Source organism: Oncorhynchus keta, chromosome 26 (assembly GCF_023373465.1).
Source record: "Oncorhynchus keta strain PuntledgeMale-10-30-2019 chromosome 26, Oket_V2, whole genome shotgun sequence".
Classification (NCBI taxonomy): Eukaryota; Metazoa; Chordata; class Actinopteri; order Salmoniformes; family Salmonidae; genus Oncorhynchus; species Oncorhynchus keta.
This window is the reverse complement of record NC_068446.1, coordinates 3,200,654-3,222,599: the sequence shown is the minus strand read 5'-3', so window position 1 is coordinate 3,222,599 and position 21,946 is coordinate 3,200,654. Positions and strand designations below refer to the sequence as shown.

General features: G+C 45.1%; 1 protein-coding gene and 1 long non-coding RNA gene across 16 annotated transcripts; both read right to left on the bottom strand.

Moving 5' to 3' along the window:
* Positions 1 to 1,125: 1,125 nt before the first annotated feature.
* Positions 1,126 to 20,802, bottom strand: LOC118358831 (cytochrome P450 2J2-like). Its single transcript, XM_035736765.2, has 9 exons — positions 20,475 to 20,802; positions 20,077 to 20,269; positions 19,201 to 19,350; positions 14,970 to 15,130; positions 6,792 to 6,968; positions 6,502 to 6,643; positions 6,020 to 6,207; positions 5,363 to 5,504; positions 1,126 to 1,794 (listed from the first exon to the last, which is right to left on the bottom strand). The coding sequence occupies exons 1-9, from the start codon at positions 20,673 to 20,675 to the stop codon at positions 1,619 to 1,621; spliced, it is 1,530 nt and encodes a 509-aa protein (XP_035592658.1). The 5' UTR covers positions 20,676 to 20,802; the 3' UTR covers positions 1,126 to 1,618.
* On the bottom strand, positions 1,801 to 5,356 carry LOC127911976 (uncharacterized). Of its 15 annotated transcripts, none has more exons than XR_008079919.1 (7): positions 4,267 to 5,356; positions 4,053 to 4,098; positions 3,515 to 3,560; positions 3,425 to 3,470; positions 3,298 to 3,343; positions 2,782 to 2,965; positions 1,801 to 2,735 (listed from the first exon to the last, which is right to left on the bottom strand). It is a non-coding gene; the product is annotated as an uncharacterized LOC127911976 (long non-coding RNA). The 15 variants fall into 15 exon arrangements; XR_008079921.1 differs by lacking the exon at positions 3,425 to 3,470 and adding an exon at positions 3,012 to 3,057 and having other exon boundaries at positions 3,252 to 3,343; XR_008079917.1 differs by lacking the exon at positions 3,425 to 3,470 and adding an exon at positions 3,012 to 3,057.
* Positions 20,803 to 21,946: the final 1,144 nt, after the last annotated feature.

The following is a 21,946-nucleotide window of genomic DNA, read 5'->3' as shown; positions in this document are numbered from 1 at the left end:
TCGTTGAAAATACAACTTTCCGAAATACTGCTGCGCGTAACAAGCGTCACAGCAAGTCCTCTGACAATCAAGGCGAGAATGGAGTTCCTTACGCGTGCATTTACAAACAAGGAATGGTGGTCCAACCCAAAACCATTACATACTGGCGTTTACCTCAGCTCATTGGCTATCTACCCAGCTAGATTTCAAGAAGATCAGTGGTCATTGGGCAGAAATACAGTCAATCAATGAAGCTTTGCTAAAATTATTGGTGCGCAAGGAAGTACTCTCTCGTTGTCTTCAAATCAGTTCACTTCGGTCAATAATCCCCATAATGATGTTTGGCTGTGTTGCAAACATCCAGAGGAATGCACTGAAACCAACCATGACTAGATAAACGATTTTTTACTGTGTGTAATTACGGCGAATGCTCCGTAAAAAATTGATAGAGATGGAATTCACGGCACACACGGTTTACAAAATGTTTCGATTTAGGCTATAAAAATGGATTTTATCAAAGAAAACGGCACTTCATTTGATCTCTGGGACCCTCAGGAAGAGAAATAAGAGCAAGATATCAGAATGTAAGTCGTAATTCTACCTTCAGATGTGAATGTGTAAAAACTGTCATGGCGGAAAATGTTTGTTGTTGATTGCTCTTCTCAAACAAAAGCATGGCATTTGTTCTCTGTAATAGCTATTTTAAATTGGAAAACATAGTTTGATTACCAAGATCCTAATCTTTTGAAGGATGTAAGACACTTGCATTTTCAAGAATGTTACAATGTTGTATTTTTAGTTGTCACTCTGAAATTTCCCCTGATGTTGATCCCTGTACAGGGATCGCAGTCATAAGAGGTTTAAGAAGGAAATCAATTCCACAAATTAACTTTTAAGAAGGAACACCTGTTAATTGAAATGCATTCCAGGTGACTACCTCATTAAGCTGGTTGTGAGAATGCCAAGAGTGTGCAACGCTGTCATCAAGGCAAAGGGTGGCTATTTGAAGAATCTGAAAAAGTAAATAATATTTGTTTAACACTCGTTTGGTTACTACATGATTCCATATGTGTTATTTTATAGTATCGATGTCTTTACTATTATTCTACAATTTCGAAAATAGTAAAAATAAAGAAAAACACGAAGTGTATATTGTAGTGTATATTGCCTTGATAGAAAATAAAAAGGTACAGAAGAAATCACCAGACCATGGGTCAAATACATTCAGATATGCCATATACATGAAAGACATGTCGTATGTTTACATTGTAAATTATGTACATTTACATTGAAAATCTAAAACACTCCTACATTATCAATCAAATATTTCCTTCTTATTCAAGTTTAATCTAGGACTACAACATATAGGTAGAGTATTATTGGTATGTGTAGTGTCATTACATGAGTGTGTTTTCTCCATCTGCAGCCTTTTCAGTTGTTTGGTGTTAGGAAAGACTTCATTTCCTTTTCATTTGTGTCAATTTAAAACCTAAGCAACCAGGCAAAGGAAGTTTCAATCAATTACCTTAGTTGATCAATCAAGTACAAGGGAGGTGTGAAAACCTTCAGACACTTCAGGCCCTCCAATAATGAATTTTGAAACCCCAGCAACATAATGAATAGGGCAGCTGTGGAAGACTCAACGAGGTGTTGCACACAGCTGGTAGGGCTTGGGACTGTGTGTAACCCCCATCTTAAAGTCCAGGCTGGGTTCCACCCCTGGGGGAGAGGAGAAGGTGAACCTCTGCAGCAGGGAGGTGAAGAACAGGAAGAGTTCCATCTTGGCTAGCTGCTCCCCAGGACACACCCTCTTACCTGGGGAGGGAACCAAATCACAGTAAACCTTCTCCAACTGACACTGTAAAGCAGGGGTGTCAAACTATTTCCATGGAGGGCCCATTGCCTGCAGTTTTTTTGCTTTTTCCTTTCAACTAGACAACCAGGTGAGGAGAGTTCTTTATTAATTATGACCTTACTTGGGGCGGCAGGGTAGCCTAGTGGTTAGAGCGTTGGACTAGTAACCGGAATGTTGTGAGTTCAAACCCCCGAGCTGACAAGGTACAAATCTGTCGTTCTGCCCCTGAACAGGCAGTTAACCCACTGTTCCTAGGCCGTCATTGAAAATAAGAATATGTTCTTAACTGACTTGCCTGGTTAAATAAAGTTTTTTTTTATTTTTTTAAATTCAGCAATCAAGTACAAGAGAGAAGCAAACACCTGCAGACACTCGGCCCTGCATTGGAATGAATTTGACACATGCTGTAAAGTACAGAACAGTTACTTTGGATTGGGATACTAACACTAACGTACACTGTAAAATATTTCCTGTAAAATGTACAGTAACTTACTGGCCTCAATTTATTTAGCAGTACAGCTACTGTAATCCATTTGACGGTAATCCATTTGATAGTACCAAAAATGTTACTGAAATCCAATTACCCATTGCAGTGACATATTACACAATGTTCGTAGCAAGTTTTTCATTTTGGTCCATTCAAATCTATTGTACCCCCTCACTTGCATTGACACATTGAGCAAATTCAGATTATCAAACATAACCACCAGATAGGCAACATGGGCGAGCCATTCCTAACAATCTAAATGTTCGAAGCTCATAAAAGCGTCCCAACAGTTTACCCCCGGAAAGCCAGCGGACCTCTGCATGATAAAGCACCCGCTCCCCATATCCCTGCAGAAGGCCTGGAGACACCTGCTGGTGCTCCCTCCCCGTATCCCTGCAGAAGGCCTGGAGACACCTGCTGGTGCTCCCTCCCTGTATCCCTGCAGAAGGCCTGGAGACACCTGCTGGTGCTCCCTCCCCGTATCCCTGCAGAAGGCCTGGAGACACCTGCTGGTGCTCCCTCCCCGTATCCCTGCAGAAGGCCTGGAGACACCTGCTGGTGCTCCCTCCCCATATCCCTGCAGAAGGCCTGGAGACACCTGCTGGTGCTCCCTCCCCGTATCCCTGCAGAAGGCCTGGAGACACCTGCTGGTGCTCCCTCCCCATATCCCCGCAGAAGGCCTGGAGACACCTGCTGGTGCTCCCTCCCCATATCCCTGCAGAAGGCCTGGAGACACCTGCTGGTGCTCCTCCCCATGCAAGAAATCCCTGCAGAAAGGCCTGGAAAACACCTGCTGGTGCTCCCTACCCGTATCCTGCAGAAGGCCTGGAGACACCTGCTGGTGCTCCCTAACCAGAATCCCTGCAGAAGGCCTGGAGACACCTGCTGGTGCTCCCTCCCCGTATCCCTGAACAGAAGGCCTGGAGACACCTGCTGGTGCTCCCTCCCGATATCCCTGCAGAAGGCCTGGAGACACCTGCTGGTGCTCCCTCCCCGTATCCCTGCAGAAGGCCTGGAGACACCTGCTGGTGCTCCTCCCCATATCCCTGCAGAAGGCCTGGAGACACCTGCTGGTGGTATCCCTGCAGAAGGCCTGGAGACACCTGCTGGTGCTCGCTCCCCGTATCCCTGCAGAAGGCCTGGAGACACCTGCTGGTGCTCCTCCCGTATCCCTGCAGAAGGCCTGGAGACACCTGCTGGTGCTCCCTCCCCGTATCCCTGCAGAAGGCCTGGAGACACCTGCTGGTGCTCCCTCCCCATATCCCTGCAGAAAGACACCTGCTGGTGCTCCTCCCCGTATCCCTGCAGAAGGCCTAAAACCTGCTGGTGCTCCCTAAGATGGGCAGAAGGCCAGACACCTGCTGGTGCTCCCTGTATCCCTGCAGAAGGCCAGCACCTGCTGGTGCTCCTCCCGTATCCCTGCAGAAGGCCTGGAAACACCTGCTGGTGCTCCTCCCCGTATCCCTGCAGAAGGCCTGGAGACACCTGCTGGTGCTCCTCCCGTATCCCTGCAGAAGGCCTGGAGACACCTGCTGGTTCCCTCCCCATCCCTCAAAACACCTGCTGGTGCTCCCTCATCCCTGCAGAAGGCCTGGAGACACCTGCTGGTGCTCCCTTGATCCCTGCAAAGGCCTGGAACACCTGCTGGTGCTCCCTCCCCGTATCCCTGCAAAGGCCTGGAGACACCTGCTGGTGCTCCCTCCCGTATCCCTGCAGAAGGCCTGGAGACACCTGCTGGTGCTCCCTCCCCGTATCCCTGCAGAAGGCCTGGAGACACCTGCTTTTCAGTTTCCCTGTCCAGGCCTGGAGACACCTGCTGGTGCTCCCTCCCCGAATCCCTGCAGAAGGCCTAACACCTGCTGGTATCCTCCCCGTTATCCCTGCAGAAGGCCTGGAAACACCTGCTGGTTCCCTCCCCATATCCCTGCAGAAGGCCTGGAAACACCTGCTGGTGCTCCCTCCCCATATCCCTGCAGAAGGCCTGGAGACACCTGCTGGTGCTCGCTCCCCATATCCCTGCACACTCTTCTTGATATATATACGACAGTTTCTTCTGAAACTCGTTAGTCTGTTCTTGTTCTGAGAAATGAAGGCTATTCCATGCAAGAAATTGCCAAGAAACTGAAGATCTCGTACAGCGCTGTGTACTACTCCCTTCACAGAACAGTGCAAACTGGCTCTAACCAGAATAGAAAGAGGAGTGGGAGGCCCCGGGGGACAACTGAACAAGAGGACAAGTACATTAGAGTGGATATTTGAGAAACAGACGCCTCACCAGTCCTCAACAGGCAGCTTCATTAAATAGCACCTGCAAAACACCAGTCAAGGTCAACAGTAAAGAGGCGACTCCGGGATGCTCGTCTTCTAGGCAGAGTTGCAAAGAATAAGCCGTATCTCAGACTGGCCAATAAAAATAAAAGATTAAGATGGGCAAAAGAACAGACACTGGACAGAGGAACTGCCTAGAAGGCCAGCATCCCGGAGTCGCCTCTTCACTGTTGACGTTGAGACTTGTGTTCCAGCAACAATAGTCATTTACAACATTAACAATGTTTTCGGATCAATTTGATGTTATTTTCATGGTCAAAACATTAGCTTTTCATTCAAAAACAAGAACATTTGTTTGACCCCAAACTTTTGAACATTAGTGTATGTTTGAATATGTTGGTAACCTGTTGTATAAAGGTGATAATGCCCCTCGAACTCGTTGTTTAGAGGACACATTGGCACTTTTTTTGCAGTTTTCAGTTTCTCTGGGTCCATCTGGATTATTGTACCAGAATTTAGAACATAACAATACAGTATCATACCGTTAATGTATGCAGTAAGTAACTGTTCAAATAAAGTCTAACGGTGTACTCTAACTATATAGGCTAGTCAATGATTCAACTTCAAGTCAATCAGTTAAACCGATTAAACCGAGTCAAGTATTACTATGTAAGGAAGATGAGTTGTGCATGTACTATTTCCTATTGGGCAGCTTTATTTGGCACCAATTTGGGGGGTCAACTGATATGGAAGAAACGTAGTACAGTATTTACCTAAAGAGAATGGAAGGAATGCATCTCTATTCCTAAACTTTCCCTCCTGATCCAGGAAGTGTCCAGGGTTGAAGGTGTGAGGGGTCTCCCACTCTGACTCATCAAACAGGATCGACTGGAGGGTGCCAAACACAATGGTGTTCTGAGGGGGGAATAACAGACATTGTCTCATCAACAAGTACACAATGGTGTTCTGAGGGGGAAACAACAGACATTATCTCATCAACAAGTACACAATGTTATGGCATCGACTGGAGGGTGCCAAGCACAATGGTGTTCTGAGGGGTGAGGGGGGACAACAGACATTATCTCATCAACAAGTACACACAATGGTTTCTGAGGGGGAACAACAGACATTATCTCATCAACAAGTACACAATGTTATGGCATCGATGTTTTATGTGTAGTTGAAATAATAAGGAAAGTGAGGGGAAAAGGAAAAAAGCTTATACTTTTAAGTCCCTATACGATAACCAAACACATTTAATTCTTCTTCTAAATGTATAAACACCACATGGTGACAACACACTACACATTAATGTAGTTATAAGGAATACATCCTCATAAAGCGCTGAATCATGCAGTGGATGCGCCGTGAGATCACATGATGAAGTAGAACAAGTACACGATCTCTATGCTTGAGATGAGATGACTGACCTTAGGGATGGTGTACCCTCCAACCTCAGTGTCTTTAGTTGCCATGCGGGATACGTTGAGCGGTATGATATTCCCCATCCTCTGTGTCTCATGGATGACTGCGTCTGTGTAGGGCATGCGGTTCCTGTCTTCCATGGAGGGCTGCCGAGACGACCTAACAACTGCATCGATCTCTGCCTGCACCTTGGCTACAACGGGGATACAAAGTATAAAGACACAACACAAAGGAAGTCTTCATGCAAATAGAGTGTGTGTGTGTGTGTGTGTGTGTGTGTGTGTGTGTGTGTGTGTGTGTGTGTGTGTGTGTGTGTGTGTGTGTGTGTGTGTGTGTGTGTGTGTGTGTGTGTGTGTGTGTGGTGTGTAAGCGTGCCTCCATGTGAGAGAATGACCTTTTATTAATCAATCAAGATCAATCATTTTGACGAACTGATTAAATGCTATAGGGGAAACTTAGTCATTGTGATGTTAGTGGGAGCACTTACCTTGTATCTCCGGGTAGTTGATCATAAAGAGAAGGCCCCAATGGAGGGTGGTAGAGGTGGTCTCTGTCCCAGCCACAAATAGATCCAGAGTGCAGAAGGACAAGTTCTCCAAGTTAAACCCAGCCCTTGTGTCATCTTCACACTGTGGAACAAAACACACCAAAACAACCTCAACATGCTAGACACTTAAAAATATTTGACAATCTAACGAATTGATGTAGCTAAATTACCAACGTGTCAAGAGAATGTGATAAAAAAATGTTTACATGTGTTGCAATACAAATCCACACCTTCTCTATCTCGTTGAGGAAGCAGTCGATGAAGTCTCTTGGTGATGAGGGGTCGTTGTCCTTCATGTGCTCCTGAATCCTGATGTTGATGAAGGAGATGACCTCCTTCCAGCCAGTGAAGATCCTTCTGTGAGGACCAGGAACCCGACGCATGACCCACGGCATCATGTTATACATCTGAGAACAGAGTTAGGGCAGGGACGGACTGAAACCAGAATTCGGCCAGGGAATTACAAACACAGCAGCCCCTCAAGGCCCTAATTTCTAGTAAAATAATGATAATTCTGACAAAAACATAGTTCCTGGCAGCATGATTATGATATTCAGTGGGGCAAAAAAGTATTTAGTCAGCCACCAATTGTGCAAGTTCTCCCACTTAAAAAGATGAGAGAGGCCTGTCATTTTCATCATAGGTACACTTAAACTATGACAGACAAAATTAGAAAAAAAAATCCAGAAAATCACATTGTAGAATTTCTATTGGGTTCAGGTCTGGAGACTGCTAGGCCACTCCAGGACCTTGAGATGCTTCTTACGGAGTCACTCCTTAGTTGCCCAGGCTGTGTGTTTCGGGTCGTTGTCATGCTGGAAGACCCAGCCACGACCCATCTTCAATGCTCTTACTGAGGGAAGGAGGTTGTTGGCTCGCGATACTCGCGATAAATGGCTCCATCCATCCTCCCCTCAATACGGTGCAGTTGTCCTGTCCCCTTTGCAGAAAAGCATCCCCAAAGAATGATGTTTCCACCTCCATGCTTCACGGTTGGGATGGTGTTCTTGGGGTTGTACTCATCCTTCTACTTCCTCCAAACACAGCGAGTGGAGTTTAGACCAAAAAGCTCTATTTTTGTCTCATCAGACCACATGACCTTCTACCATTCCTCCTCTGGATTATCCAGATGGTCATTGGCAAACTTCAGACGGGCCTGGACATGCGCTGGCTTGACCAGGGGGGCCTTGTGTGCGCTGCAGGATTTTAATCCATGATGGCGTAGTGTGTTACTAATGGTTTTCTTTGAGACTGTGGTCCCAGCTCTCTTCAGGTCATTGACCAGGTCCTGCCGTGTAGTTCTGGGCTGATCCCTCACCTTCCTCATGATCATTGATGCCCCACGAGGTGAGATCTTGCATGGAACCCCAGACCGAGGCTGATTGACCGTCACCTTGAACTTCTTTCATTTTCGAATAATTGCGCCAACAGTTGTTGCCTTCTCACCAAGCTGCTTGCCTATTGTCCTGTAGCCCATCCCAGCCTTGTGCAGGTCTACAATTTTATCCCTGATGTCCTTACACAGCTCTCTGGACTTGGCCATTGTGGAGAAGTTGGAGTCTGTTTGATTGAGTGTGTGGACAGGTGTCTTAAATACAGGTAACGAGTTCAAACAGGTGCAGTTAATAAAGGTAATGAGTGGAGAACAGGAGGGCTTCTTAAAGAAAAATGTCTGTGAGAGCCGGAAATTAATGCAAATTAATTACTAAATCATACAATGTGATTTTCTGGATTTTTGTTTTAGATTTTAGATTCTGTCTCTCACAGTTGAAGTGTACCTATGATGAAAATTACAGACCACTACATGCTTTGTAAGTAGGAAAACCTGCAAAATTGGCAGTGTATCAAATACTTGTTCTCCCCACTATACATTCAATTGTTAGGGAACTACTACCAGATAAAACTTCAATTTGTACATGACTCTCACTAACTGGTGCTATAAATATAGCCACTTAAGCCTCTAAATATGTTAATGAGCAAGTGTTTCTTTCCCCTCCCACAATATTTTTGTCCAGTACCCAGTCCAGTACCCAGTTGCACAGGGCGGGGTCGAGACCCAGGGTCTCGAGCTTGATGACGAGCTTGGAGGGTACTATGGTGTTAAATGCCGAGCTGTAGTCGATGAACAGCATTCTCACATAGGTATTCCTCTTGTCCAGATGGGTTAGGGCAGTGTGCAGTGTGGTTGAGATTGCATCGTCTGTGGACCTATTTGGGCGGTGGAGGTGATATGGTCCTTGACTAGTCTCTCAAAGCACTTCATGATGACGGAAGTGAGTGCTACGGGGCGGTAGTCGTTTAGCTCAGTTACCTTAGCTTTCTTGGGAACAGGAACAATGGTGGCCCTCTTGAAGCATGTGGGAACAGCAGACTGGGATAGGGATTGATTGAATATGTCCGTAAACACACCAGCCAGCTGGTCTGCGCATGCTCTGAGGGCGCGGCTGGGGATGCCGTCTGGGCCTGCAGCCTTGCGAGGGTTAACACGTTTAAATGTTTTACTCACCTCTGCTGCAGTGTAGGAGAGGCAGCATGTTTTGGTTGCAGGCCGTGTTAGTGGCACTGTATTGTCCTCAAAGCGGGCAAAAAAGTTATTTAGTCTGCCTGGGAGCAAGACATCCTGGTCCGTGACGGGGCTGGTTTTCTTTTTGTAATCCGTGATTGACTGTAGACCCTGCCACATACCTCTTGTGTCTAAGCCGTTGAATTGAGATTCTACTTTGTCTCTATACTGACGCTTAGCTTGTTTGATTGCCTTGTTTACATTTACATTTACATTTAAGTCATTTAGCAGACGCTCTTATCCAGAGCGACTTACAAATTGGTGCATACACCTTATGACATCCAGTGGAACAGCCACTTGCATCTAAATCTTTTTTTTGGGGGGGTGAGAAGGATTACTTACCCTTACTTACCCTATCCTAGGTATTCCTTGAAGAGGTGGGGTTTCAGGTGTCTCCGGAAGGTGGTGATTGACTCCGCTGTCCTGGCGTCGTGAGGGAGTTTGTTCCACCATTGGGGGGCCAGAGCAGCGAACAGTTTTGACTGGGCTGAGCGGGAACTGTACTTCCTCAGTGGTAGGGAGGCGAGCAGGCCAGAGGTGGATGAACGCAGTGCCCTTGTTTGGGTGTAGGGCCTGATCAGAGCCTGGAGGTACTGAGGTGCCGTTCCCCTCACAGCTCCGTAGGCAAGCACCATGGTCTTGTAGCGGATGCGAGCTTCAACTGGAAGCCAGTGGAGAGAGCGGAGGAGCGGGGTGACGTGAGAGAACTTGGGAAGGTTGAACACCAGACGGGCTGCGGCGTTCTGGATGAGTTGTAGGGGTTTAATGGCACAGGCAGGGAGCCCAGCCAACAGCGAGTTGCAGTAATCAAGACGGGAGATGACAAGTGCCTGGATTAGGACCTGCGCCGCTTCCTGTGTGAGGCAGGGTCGTACTCTGCGGATGTTGTAGAGCATGAACCTACAGGAACGGGACACCGCCTTGATGTTAGTTGAGAACGTCAGGGTGTTGTCCAGGATCACGCCAAGGTTCTTAGCGCTCTGGGAGGAGGACACAATGGAGTTGTCAACCGTGATGGCGAGATCATGGAACGGGCAGTCCTTCCCCGGGAGGAAGAGGAGCTCCGTCTTGCTGAGGTTCAGCTTGAGGTGGTGATCCGTCATCCACACTGATATGTCTGCCAGACATGCAGAGATGCGATTCGCCACCTGGTCATCAGAAGGGGAAAGGAGAAGATTAATTGTGTGTCGTCTGCATAGCAATGATAGGAGAGACCATGTGAGGTTATGACAGAGCCAAGTGACTTGGTGTATAGCGAGAATAAGAGAGGGCCTAGAACAGAGCCCTGGGGGACACCAGTGGTGAGAGCGCGTGGTGAGGAGACAGATTCTCGCCACGCCACCTGGTAGGAGCGACCTGTCAGGTAGGACGCAATCCAAGCGTGGGCCACGCCGGAGATGCCCAACTCGGAGAGGGTGGAGAGGAGGATCTGATGGTTCACAGTATCGAAGGCAGCCGATAGGTCTAGAAGGATGAGAGCAGAGGAGAGAGAGTTAGCTTTAGCAGTGCGGAGCGCCTCCGTGATACAGAGAAGAGCAGTCTCAGTTGAATGACTAGTCTTGAAACCTGACTGATTTGGATCAAGAAGGTCATTCTGAGAGAGATAGCGGTAGAGCTGGCCAAGGACGGCACGCTCAAGAGTTTTGGAAAGAAAAGAGAGAAGGGATACTGGTCTGTAGTTGTTGACATCGGAGGGATCGAGTGTAGGTTTTTTCAGAAGGGGTGCAACTCTCGCTCTCTTGAAGACGGGAGGGACGTAGCCAGCGGTCAGGGATGAGTTGATGAGCGAGGTGAGGTAAGGGAGAAGGTCTCCGGAAATGGTCTGGAGAAGAGAGGAGGGGATAGGGTCAAGCGGGCAGGTTGTTGGGCGGCCGGCCGTCACAAGATGCGAGATTTCATCTGGAGAGAGAGGGGAGAAAGAGGTCAGAGCATAGGGTAGGGCAGTGTGAGCAGAACCAGCGGTGTCGTTTGACTTAGCAAACGAGGATCGGATGTCGTCGACCTTCTTTTCAAAATGGTTGACGAAGTCATCTGCAGAGAGGGAGGAGAGGGGGGGGGAGGATTCAGGAGGGAGGAGAAGGTGGCAAAGAGCTTCCTAGGGTTAGAGGCAGATGCTTGGAATTTAGAATGGTAGAAAGTGGCTTTAGCAGCAGAGACGGAGGAGGAAAATGTAGAGAGGAGGGAGTGAAAGAATGCCAGGTCCGCAGGGAGGCGAGTTTTCCTCCATTTCCGCTCGGCTGCCCGGAGCCCTGTTCTGTGAGCTCGCAAGGAGTCGTCGAGCCACGGAGCGGGAGGGGAGGACCGAGCCGGCCTGGAGGATAGGGGACATAGGGAGTCAAAGGATGCAGTAAGGGAGGAGAGGAGGGTTGAGGAGGCAGAATCAGGAGATAGGTTGGAGAAAGTTTGAGCAGAGGGAAGAGATGATAGGATGGAAGAGGAGAGAGTAGCGGGGGAGAGAGAGCGAAGGTTGGGACGGCGCGATACCATCCGAGTAGGGGCAGTGTGGGAAGTGTTGGATGAGAGCGAGAGGGAAAAGGATACAAGGTAGTGGTCGGAGACTTGGAGGGGAGTTGCAATGAGGTTAGTGGAAGAACAGCATCTAGTAAAGATGAGGTCAAGCGTATTGCCTGCCTTGTGAGTAGGGGGAAGGTGAGAGGGTGAGGTCAAAAGAGGAGAGGAGTGGAAAGAAGGAGGCAGAGAGGAATGAGTCAAAGGTAGACGTGGGGAGGTTAAAGTCGCCCAGAACTGTGAGAGGTGAGCCGTCCTCAGGAAAGGAGCTTATCAATGCATCAAGCTCATTGATGAACTCTCCGAGGGAACCTGGAGGGCGATAAATGATAAGGATGTTAAGCTTGAAAGGGCTGGTAACTGTGACAGCATGGAATTCAAAGGAGGCGATAGACAGATGGGTAAGGGGAGAAAGAGAGAAAGACCACTTGGGAGAGATGAGGATCCCGGTGCCACCACCCCGCTGACCAGAAGCTCTCGGGGTGTGCGAGAACACGTGGGCGGACGAGGAGAGAGCAGTAGGAGTAGCAGTGTTATCTGTGGTGATCCATGTTTCCGTCAGTGCCAAGAAGTCAAGGGACTGGAGGGAGGCATAGGCTGAGATGAACTCTGCCTTGTTGGCCGCAGATCGGCAGTTCCAGAGGCTACCGGAGACCTGGAACTCCACGTGGGTCGTACGCGCTGGGACCACCAGATTAGGGTGGTCGCGGCCACGCGGTGTGGAGCGTTTGTATGGTCTGTGCAGAGAGGAGAGAACAGGGATAGACAGACACATAGTTGACAGGCTACAGAAAAGGCTACGCTAATGCAAGGAGATTGGAATGACAAGTGGACTATACGTCTCGAATGTTCAGAAAGTTAAGCTTACGTAGCAAGAGTCTTATTGACTAAAATGATTAAAATGATACAGTACTGCTAAAGTAGGCTAGCTGGCAGTGGCTGCGTTGTTGACACTACACTAATCAAGTCGTTCCGTTGAGTGTAATAGTTTCTACAGTGCTGCTAATCGGGGGCTAGCTGGCTAGCTAGCAGTGTTGTTTACGTTACGTTGCGTTAAAAGAACGACAATAGCTGGCTAGCTAACCTAGGAACTCGCTCTAGACTACACAATTATCTTTGAAACAAAGTCGGCTATGTAGCTAGCTACGATCAAACAAATCAAACCGTTGTACTGTAATGAAATGAAATGAAAATGTGATACTAACTGTGGAGCGAAGCGGAATGCGACCGGGTTGTTGATGGCTAGCTGTTAGCTGTTAGCTGTTGGCTAGCTAGCAGAGTCTCCTACGTTAAGGACGACAAATAGCTGGCTAGCGAACCTCAGTGAATTAAGATAATCACTCCAAGGCTACACACACTAAACTACACAATTATCTTGGAAACAAAGACAGCTATGTAGCTAGCTAACACTAGACTAATCAAGTCTAGTCTCCTTGTGGAGGGAATAGCTACACTGTTTGTTTTCGGTCATGTTTCCGGTCACTTGCCCTGATTAAAAGCAGTGGTTCGCGCTTTCAGTTTCACAGGAATGCTGCCATCAATCCACGGTTTCTGGTTTGGGAATGTTTTAATCGTTGCTATGGGAACGACATCTTCAACGCACGTTCTAATGAACTCGCACACCAAATCAGCGTATTCGTCAATGTTGTTGTCTGACGCAATACGAAACATATCCCAGTCCACGTGATGGAAGCAGTCTTGGAGTGTGGAATCAGATTGGTCGGACCAGCGTTGGACAGACCTCAGCGTGGGAGCTTCTTGTTTTAGTTTCTGTCTGTAGGCAGGGATCAACAAAATGGAGTCGTGGTCAGCTTTTCCGAAAGGAGGGCGGGACAGGGCCTTATATGCGTCGCGGAAGTTAGAATAGCAATGATCCAAGGATGTGGTAGGAGAAAATCCAAAGAAAATCCAATTGGAAATTGAGAGCCCATGCTCTTACAATGGAATGTATGAGAGGCATACTGAATTCTAGCGCTCAGGATGCAATTCTTCCACAGGGTTTCAGCAGTCTATGTTCAAGGTTTCAGGCTTGTAACTTCCAAAAACGAATAAGAAATATCAGTTTTAGTACAGGAACAGTCTTGGAAATGTGTGTATGCGCGCGATGAAGACAGAACGCTAAAAATCGGTTCTTATTGAACATACTTTTGTCCGTAAGAAATATTATAGTTTCATTACATTTTAGGGAGTAGATAGAAATGTATTTTGATTTATTGAAACAAAGTTTAGGGGTAGATTCAGATTCCTTTCTCTGCATGTTGAACGAGTGGATTAATCAAATTGATGGCGCCAAATAAACTGACTTTTTGGGATATAAAGAAGGATTTTATCTAACAAAACGACACTACATGTTGTAGCTGAGACCCTTTGGATGACAAATGAGAAGAAGATTTTCAAAAAGTAAGTGAATATTTAAATTGCTATTTGTGAATTTATGAAAACTGTGCCTGAGAAAATATATTTTGATGTGGGGCGCCGTCCTCAAATAATCGCATGGCATGCTGTCGCAGTAATGGCTACTGTAAATCGGACAGTGCAGTTAGATTAACAAGAATTTAAGCTTTCAACCGATATAAGACACTTGTATGTACCTAAATGTTTAATATCCGTAATTTTTATGATTTTTTATTTGAATTGCGCGCCCTCCAGTTTCCGACACCGAGACTTAAAAATTCTTATTTTCAATGATGGCCTAAGAACAGTGGGTTAACTGCCTTGTTCAGGGGCAGAACAACAGATTTTTATCTTGTCAGCTCAGGGATTCAATATTGCAACCTTTCGGTTGCTAGTCCAACGCTCTAACCACTAGGCTACTATTCAATTTGAATACATTGAATCTATAAAGCTTGTTATATATTAAATTATCTGAGCAGTTACATTTATGACCAATAGAACAAATACAGTGTCTAATTTATATATATATTTAATCATAGCAGATTATTTTATTTTTTCATTAGATTGAAGTTGAGTTGGGCTATGGATATTCTTGATCAATATGATCTTAGATGATTTTACTATTATCCATTAGCCTACATGCACCACATGACCAAAAGTTAGGTTGATTTAGATAGGGTTTTTGGGGCAAAAAGAGCTATGGCCAGTATGTTTCTGACAAAGTTAGGTTCAATGGAAAACTTCAGTCCTGTCAGATTTCCTGATCATTCTTGAATTGATGGATGGCCATAATATTTACATTTAAAAAACCTATAGTGCATTTAATATTGTTTTCTCCTCTAGGGTAGACAATTGTAGTCAACAAGTCAAAGTAAGTAACCACATAAGGTTGAAGCAGTCTACAAATAGAATATGAGAGAGAGAGAGAGAGAGAGAGACTTACCCCGGCCCAAAAGCCCCCTTCCAAGTAAATAATCTCGTTCATTGTTTTCAGGAGGGTTTGGAATTGGTCATCGCTGTATTCAAAGCGGTCACCAAACACAAGACAGCAGATCACATTGGAAACAGCATTGTTCATCAGTATCTGGGGGCTGAAGGGTTTTCCTGCATGGGCCAAAAGAAAACCTTATTCCCCACAAAAGCAATGTGGCTTACATCAAAAGTAACATGTCACCATATAGGCTAGTGGCCAATCCTCAAAAAGGGCATTTGTTTGAGATACCCCTACCAGACGTATAACAAAGCACAACCACGTTTTTCCCCCTCTAAGGTCTCCAATATATGAAATTGATGGTTGTATACATAAGCTCATGTGGCCCAATATCGCAAGCTCTGATATTGCAAAAATGTTGAAAATAAGTAGTCAATTGTCTCCCCTACCTATACAAACAAACAGCATTTGGAAAAATCTTAAAGGATTTGGGAAATATAGACCTGTAAACAGATACATTAGGAGGAAATATGAACTATGAATACAAATGTAACTTTCTGATAGCTGTTCAATAGACAACTTCCAGGTCAGATTTGCTCTCATAAGTTCAATAGACAACTTCCTGCCCGACAAAAGTTCAATAGACAACTTCCTGCCCGACAAAAGTGCATAAAGTTACGTTTTTTTGATGTTGTGGCTATTGCAATCAGCTTTAAGGCAAGTGGGCCCAGACACTGAACGCTCAGTTATTTCAAAGGTTCCTCTGTGGACTTTATACATTATGTGCCCCCCCCCTCCCCCAAATCCAATATGGTGTCCAATATCCAATATGCCTGCAACATCACCATTAACTGGTGGTTCAATTACCTCTGTACATGTTTTAAATGAGAGATATTTTTCAGATTTGTGTACTGTACTCATGACCTGTACTTAAGACAATTTTTTTGAACTTCAACTACATTACATGACCAAAAGTATGTGCTCATCAAACATCTCATTCCAAAATGTGCTGCTTTAACTGCCTTCACTCTTCTGGGAAGGCTTTCCACTAGCTGTTGGAACATTGCTGCTATAACAGCCTTCACTCTTCTGGGAAGGCTTTCCACTAGCTGTTGGAACATTGCTGCTATAACAGCCTCCACTCTTCTGGGAAGGCTTTCCACTAGCTGTTGGAACATTGCTGCTATAACAGCCTTCACTCTTCTGGGAAGGCTTTCCACTAGCTGTTGGAACATTGCTGCAGGAACTGGCAGTCGGCATCTCAATTTAGCCCGATGGGGTTGAGGTCAGGGCTCTGTGCAGGCCAGTCAAGTTCTTCCACATCGATCTCAACAAACCATTTCTGTAGGGACCTCACTTTGTGCCTCGGGGCATTGTCAAGCTGAGAGGAAAGGGCATTCCCCAAACTGTTGCCACAAAGTTGGGAGCACAGAGTCATCTAGAATGTCATTGTATGCTGTAGTGTTAAGATTTCCCTTTAGTGGAACCGTGAAAAACAGTCCCAGACCATTATTCCTCAAACCAAACTTTATAGTGCTTTATTTGGCCACAGAACTACAACAACGATTGGCTACTTTGTCTCCTCACCATTTTAAGGACGCACGCATGTTCTTGTTGATATGCTGTAAGTGTGTGAATGAGATCGAAACACGAACACACATTGAAAAACTAGTTGTGTTTGAATATGCAAGGTGGTGGGGATAGGATCGAGAAGGCATGTAGAAGGCTTAAGTTGTGATATCACTTTCCTGAGCATGTCTGTGTCAACCAGGGAACATAAATCCATAGTGCCTCTGCGTGGTAGGCTAGGGCACATAAACTACTCATCAGGTCTTGCTTCACTGATACCAAGCCTGATGTTTGTTCTCTTGTCTTTGAAATATGCCGTAAACTCATCACGTTGAGATGTGGAGGAAAGTTCACCTACATTTGCGGGGGGGTAGGATTTATCAGGCCATCACTGCTCGAAAAGAGCTCTCGAATTATTCTGATTATTAGTGATCAAGTTAGAAAAATGAGGTCATCTGGCATTTCTAATTGACTTGTTATATATGCCAAGTTGCTCTCTTAGAACATCATAATGGACCTGCAACTTCTGCTCTGCCTGTCTATCTCTTTAATTCATACATTTCCTCACTAATCCAAGGGGCTCTCCGTTTGGATCCTTTATCAACTTCACTGGAACTATTCATTTGCTATTAAAGCTATCAACTAAATCATGACAAGAGGAAGGAAGAGTAGGTGATGGAGCATTGTTCATACACTCAGTCAAATCTGTAGCAACTTCCGAGGTAAGACAGCATTTCTTGATAATACGTTCAAGATGACCCCTATGGGCAAAAAGGTAGTAAAAAATACAAGATGGTGTTCAGATAAAGCAACATCAACAGTAGAGGATATGTCAATTGGAAGGCCCTTGGTAATAACCAGATCCAGAGGATGGTCCCGGTAATGGGTGGGCCCAGTGACATGTTGGATAAAGTCAATAGAGCTCAAAAGATTCATATATTCAATGGCCTTGGAGTAAATATTAAAATCACACAATGAGTTTTATCATAGTTCTCAAGGACAACAGTTCAGGTAAGTCAATAAAGAAAGTGGGGAAGTGCTTTCGTGGCCGATACAGGGTTCCCTACATGGAACAGATAAGAGACACTTCAGAACAAACTTCCTTTTGATTTGTTTTGGTACTATCTGAGAGATATAAGAAAGATCACCATACATGTATTTATCCCCGTATTTTAGGCACTAAACTATCTTCGTACATAATACCATACATTTTTTACAACTGATACCGGGAACCTTCAGATGAGTCTTGTGAGCATACGACATGTACATTTAACATTTACATTTAAGTCATTTAGCAGACGCTCTTATCCAGAGCGACTTACAAATTGGTGCATTCACCTTATGACATCCAGTGGAACAGTCACTTTACAATAGTGCATCTAAATCTTAAAGGGGGGGTGTACTTGTTCGTGACTGTACCTTCCCGCATAGGGGTCATATTACTATTTAGCCTGGCCTCCCGATTGACGCAGCAGTCTAAGGCAAAGCATCGAAGTGCTGAGGCGCCACTACAGCCCCGGGTTCAATCCCAGACTGTGTCACAGCCGGCCGTGACCAGGAGTCACATTGTGCAGTGTGTCAAGAAGCAGTGCGGCTTGGCAGGTAATGTTTCAGAGGACACATGGCTCTCAACCGTCACCTCTCCCGAGTCCATTGGGGGGTTGCAGCGTTGAGACAGGTAATGTTTCAGAGGACACATGGCTCTCAACCGTCACCTCTCCGTTGAGACAAGATCATAACTACCAATTGGAATCACAAAATTGGGGAGAAAAAGGGGGTAAAATATGTTTAAAAAATAAATAATAATATTAGTGTGTAGCCCAAACAGTTCGGACACTACAGACAGAAGCTGGCAGATCGGCTGTACCGACTTCAGACGAGTCCCAAGGCGCTTGTGCGGTAAGACCATCTTGTTCATGAGTGTCTCACATTTCCTTAGAGATGTTTTTCGCGAGAAGACCGATTTTCAGGACATCTCATGGTCTGACAAACACCACTCTGGCTCTGCAACCTTTCACGGCAGATGCGGAAGGCAGATATCGGTGGAAGCGGTATTTGAGAAGCCGCCCATACAAAAAAAAAACAGCTTAAACAAATGGATTTTGATGGAGGTTTTTTAGTATTATGTTCATTTGATTTCCACAGGTGTGTGGAAATTTTAGGCCAATTCTTTTATCATGATAATTAGATTTCCATGGGGGCGCTGACATCGACCTTAGGGGGTAACGGGTGTTTGTGTCACAACATCTGTATATGTAACCACTTTTTCAGTCAAATATTTTTTACACAACCCTCCATTTCATATATGGGAGACCGTAAAGATATGGAAAAACGCTAGTGTTTTTGTAATACCTCAGGTAGGGGCATCTAAAAATGCTTTATATCTCTACACTGAACTTCAGTCTGCAAAACTTCTCTGGAAGCACCACAGCTCATATACAGCTTTGTTGTGTTTTTGCTTGGTGGGCTTGGACTCCTGATCTGAACTGAATCTGTTTTCAACGTGAAAATCGAAACAGTTTTTAATCGCTATATGTCTGTTGCATCCAAAACAGAGACAACTCATGTGTAAACTTAATAATGCCAGTGCGGTGTCTACCCAAATCTGTTTTGACAAGTATATTCATTTCCTTGCAGGGACAATAACGTTTGAATTGAACTGTAACCACTGTACCTTGTTCACTCTGAATGGCTTCATTCAAACACTGCGCTTCAATCTGGATGGATGGCTCCAGACTCTTCTTGCCCAGTCCAAAGTTCCTCAGCGTAGAGAGAGCAAACCTCCTCTGTTGTTTCCATGGATACCCGTTCGACATAATCACACCTAAGTATAAGAACAGTTTTCAGTGAAGAAGCCTTAACTTGTACCATACACTCAAAGATGCAAATAAGCCTTGAAAAGTAGCCTTTTCAGAGGCAGAACAGCCAATAAGAGCAGGTTCTGTTTCTCAAGCGTGAGGCAGCTTGATGTAAAAGTACACACCCTAGACAGGATTCTAGCCTGTCAGGGCCTTACCCCCTATCCATCTCCTTAATACTGATGGCCAAGCAAAGAGGCATGAGGTCCCGTTTTGGAGTCTTTGGTAGGACTTGAACGGGGATCGAACCCACGACCTTTCCATTTTTAAGGATCGACACTAATTCACAAAATATGTCATATTTCTACAATAATAAATTATTATGATCCATAATCAATTATCAGTTAATAACTGTAAGATGATGACAATGTCCTGCAAGCCCAGGGTCAGGTCAGAGGTCGGTAATCCAGAGTAGTGGCAAAGGCACAAGATGGCAGGCTCAGAGTCAGGACAGGCAAGGGTCAAAACCAGGAGGACAAGAAATAGAGTGACTGGGGAAAGGCAGGAGCTGAGACAAAACACTAGTTGACTTGAACAAACAAGAAAAACTGGCCCAGACAGACAGAAAACACAGGTACAAATACCCAGGGGATAAGTGGGGAAGATGGGCGACACTTGGAGGGGGTGGAGACAAGCACAAGGACAGGTGAAACAGATCAAGTCGTAACAAGTATAAAGTATGTGAGCGTTACCTTTACTTCCCATTGCTTGACTTCCAATATATATATCTTCAAATAAGGGAATGGAGGGACGATCGACAAAACTGTGGCCATTGTGGACCAAGGCCTCTTTCACCATCTCGTATCCACTCAGAATAACCCACTTTGGCCCTTGGTTTGCTGAAGGAATTCGAAGGCTGAAGATATTTCCATATTTTTTTCCACACTACAAGAAGAACAACAAATAACGTTTGCCATCAAAAGAGTGCTAAGCAGCATTAAGTTAGCCTGGTGCCATATCTGATTGTGCTCTTGCCAACTCCATTGCTCATTGTCAAGCCAAACATTGGTCTGGCATGACAATGATTGACAAGGAGTTGGAATGATAGCACAAGCCGCATGATACTCAGGCTAGCGTTTAGTAAACCCACTTCTTCAAACTGAAGATGTATCTTAGCAGGATCAAATTGAAACATGTTGCCAATGAAAGGCCATGACCAAGGTCCAGGAGGAAAATTCTTTGGAGGTTTGTTTTTCAGGAGGTCGGCAAGTACCAAGAAAAAACTGAGGAAAATCAAAAAAGTCTTTATGTCCAACCATTCCAAAACAGAAGAATGAAGTAATTTGCTCATCTCACTACAAGTGCAACTGACTCAAAAAAAAAAAAGCACACAGAAACTAAACATTAGGAATGACGTGCCAGTGATTTCTCTGTAACCTGCTCCCTATCTCTCTGCTTCCAAAGTAATGTCATAATAACCACTGTTGTGTGTGTTCATACTTGGGACTGGGTGTGTGCTACTACGATAACAACTCAGAGTTCATGCATTTCCCCTTTGTACAGAGTTTTTTTCCTCTCCTCAGAAAACCATGGTTGCACAATGACTACACAGAATTCCTCCTATAGATGTAGATTTCAGCTTTGTTGCTGAAATAGCAATATTACTTTACTGTAGTATAGTGCATTGTAGGCTGTATACTGTACAATGGACAAATTGTATGGCCCTGAACATTGTGTTTTCCATTTATTAACAGTACTGACTGCTCAATAGATTTTGACTGGTTGCAGGTTCATATCAACAAAGAACAAGATCTACAGTATCACAGAGACAAAGGACAAGTTTGGGAGATGCAGGATACAGTACTGTAAAAATAGGGGTACAAGGAGGAGGAAGAACAAAAAACTAAATTGCAAAGAGTAAAGCAGAGTAGTAATTTCTGATCAATTTTGAGCTTCTATGATAGAACCTGCTTTCGTTCATCAAAAGACAATGACGGAAAAATATGAATATTTTTTTAGATTAAAAATATACTTCTCCCTGAGAATTGTATGTTTTGAACAATGTGTTTTCTATTTTTCAGTGTATTGTTTACTGACTGCTTGAGAGTGTATATCATTTTGATCACTTTGTTTGTGATTTGAGAGCCGTGTTTGATTTTGAACACAGGTAAAACTGTTTTGAGGCGACTGTTTCATTTTGGCGAGAGGAGTCAGAGGTTATGTAAATAGTGCTTGAAGATGAGGTTTTGTGTTTCATTTTGCCAGAGGAGTCAGAGGTTATGTAAATAGTGCTTGAAGATGAGGTTTTGTGTTGAATGTTTTCAGGAAATGGAGCAAGGGTTCAGAAATTGTGTTTTAGCGATTGAGAAAAACTGTAAGTCCTGCAGTGCATCTCCTCCTCATGGACTGCATCAGATTTTACAGTTCTTGCTGTGAGATGTTACCCCACTATTCCACCAAGGCACCTGCAAGTTCCCGGACATTTCTGGGGGGAATGGCCCAAGCCCTCACCCTCTGCTCCATCAGGTCCGAGACGTGCACAATGGGATTGAGATCTGGGCTCTTCGCTGGTCATGGCAGAACACTGACAATAGTGTTTTGCAGGAAATCACACACAGAATG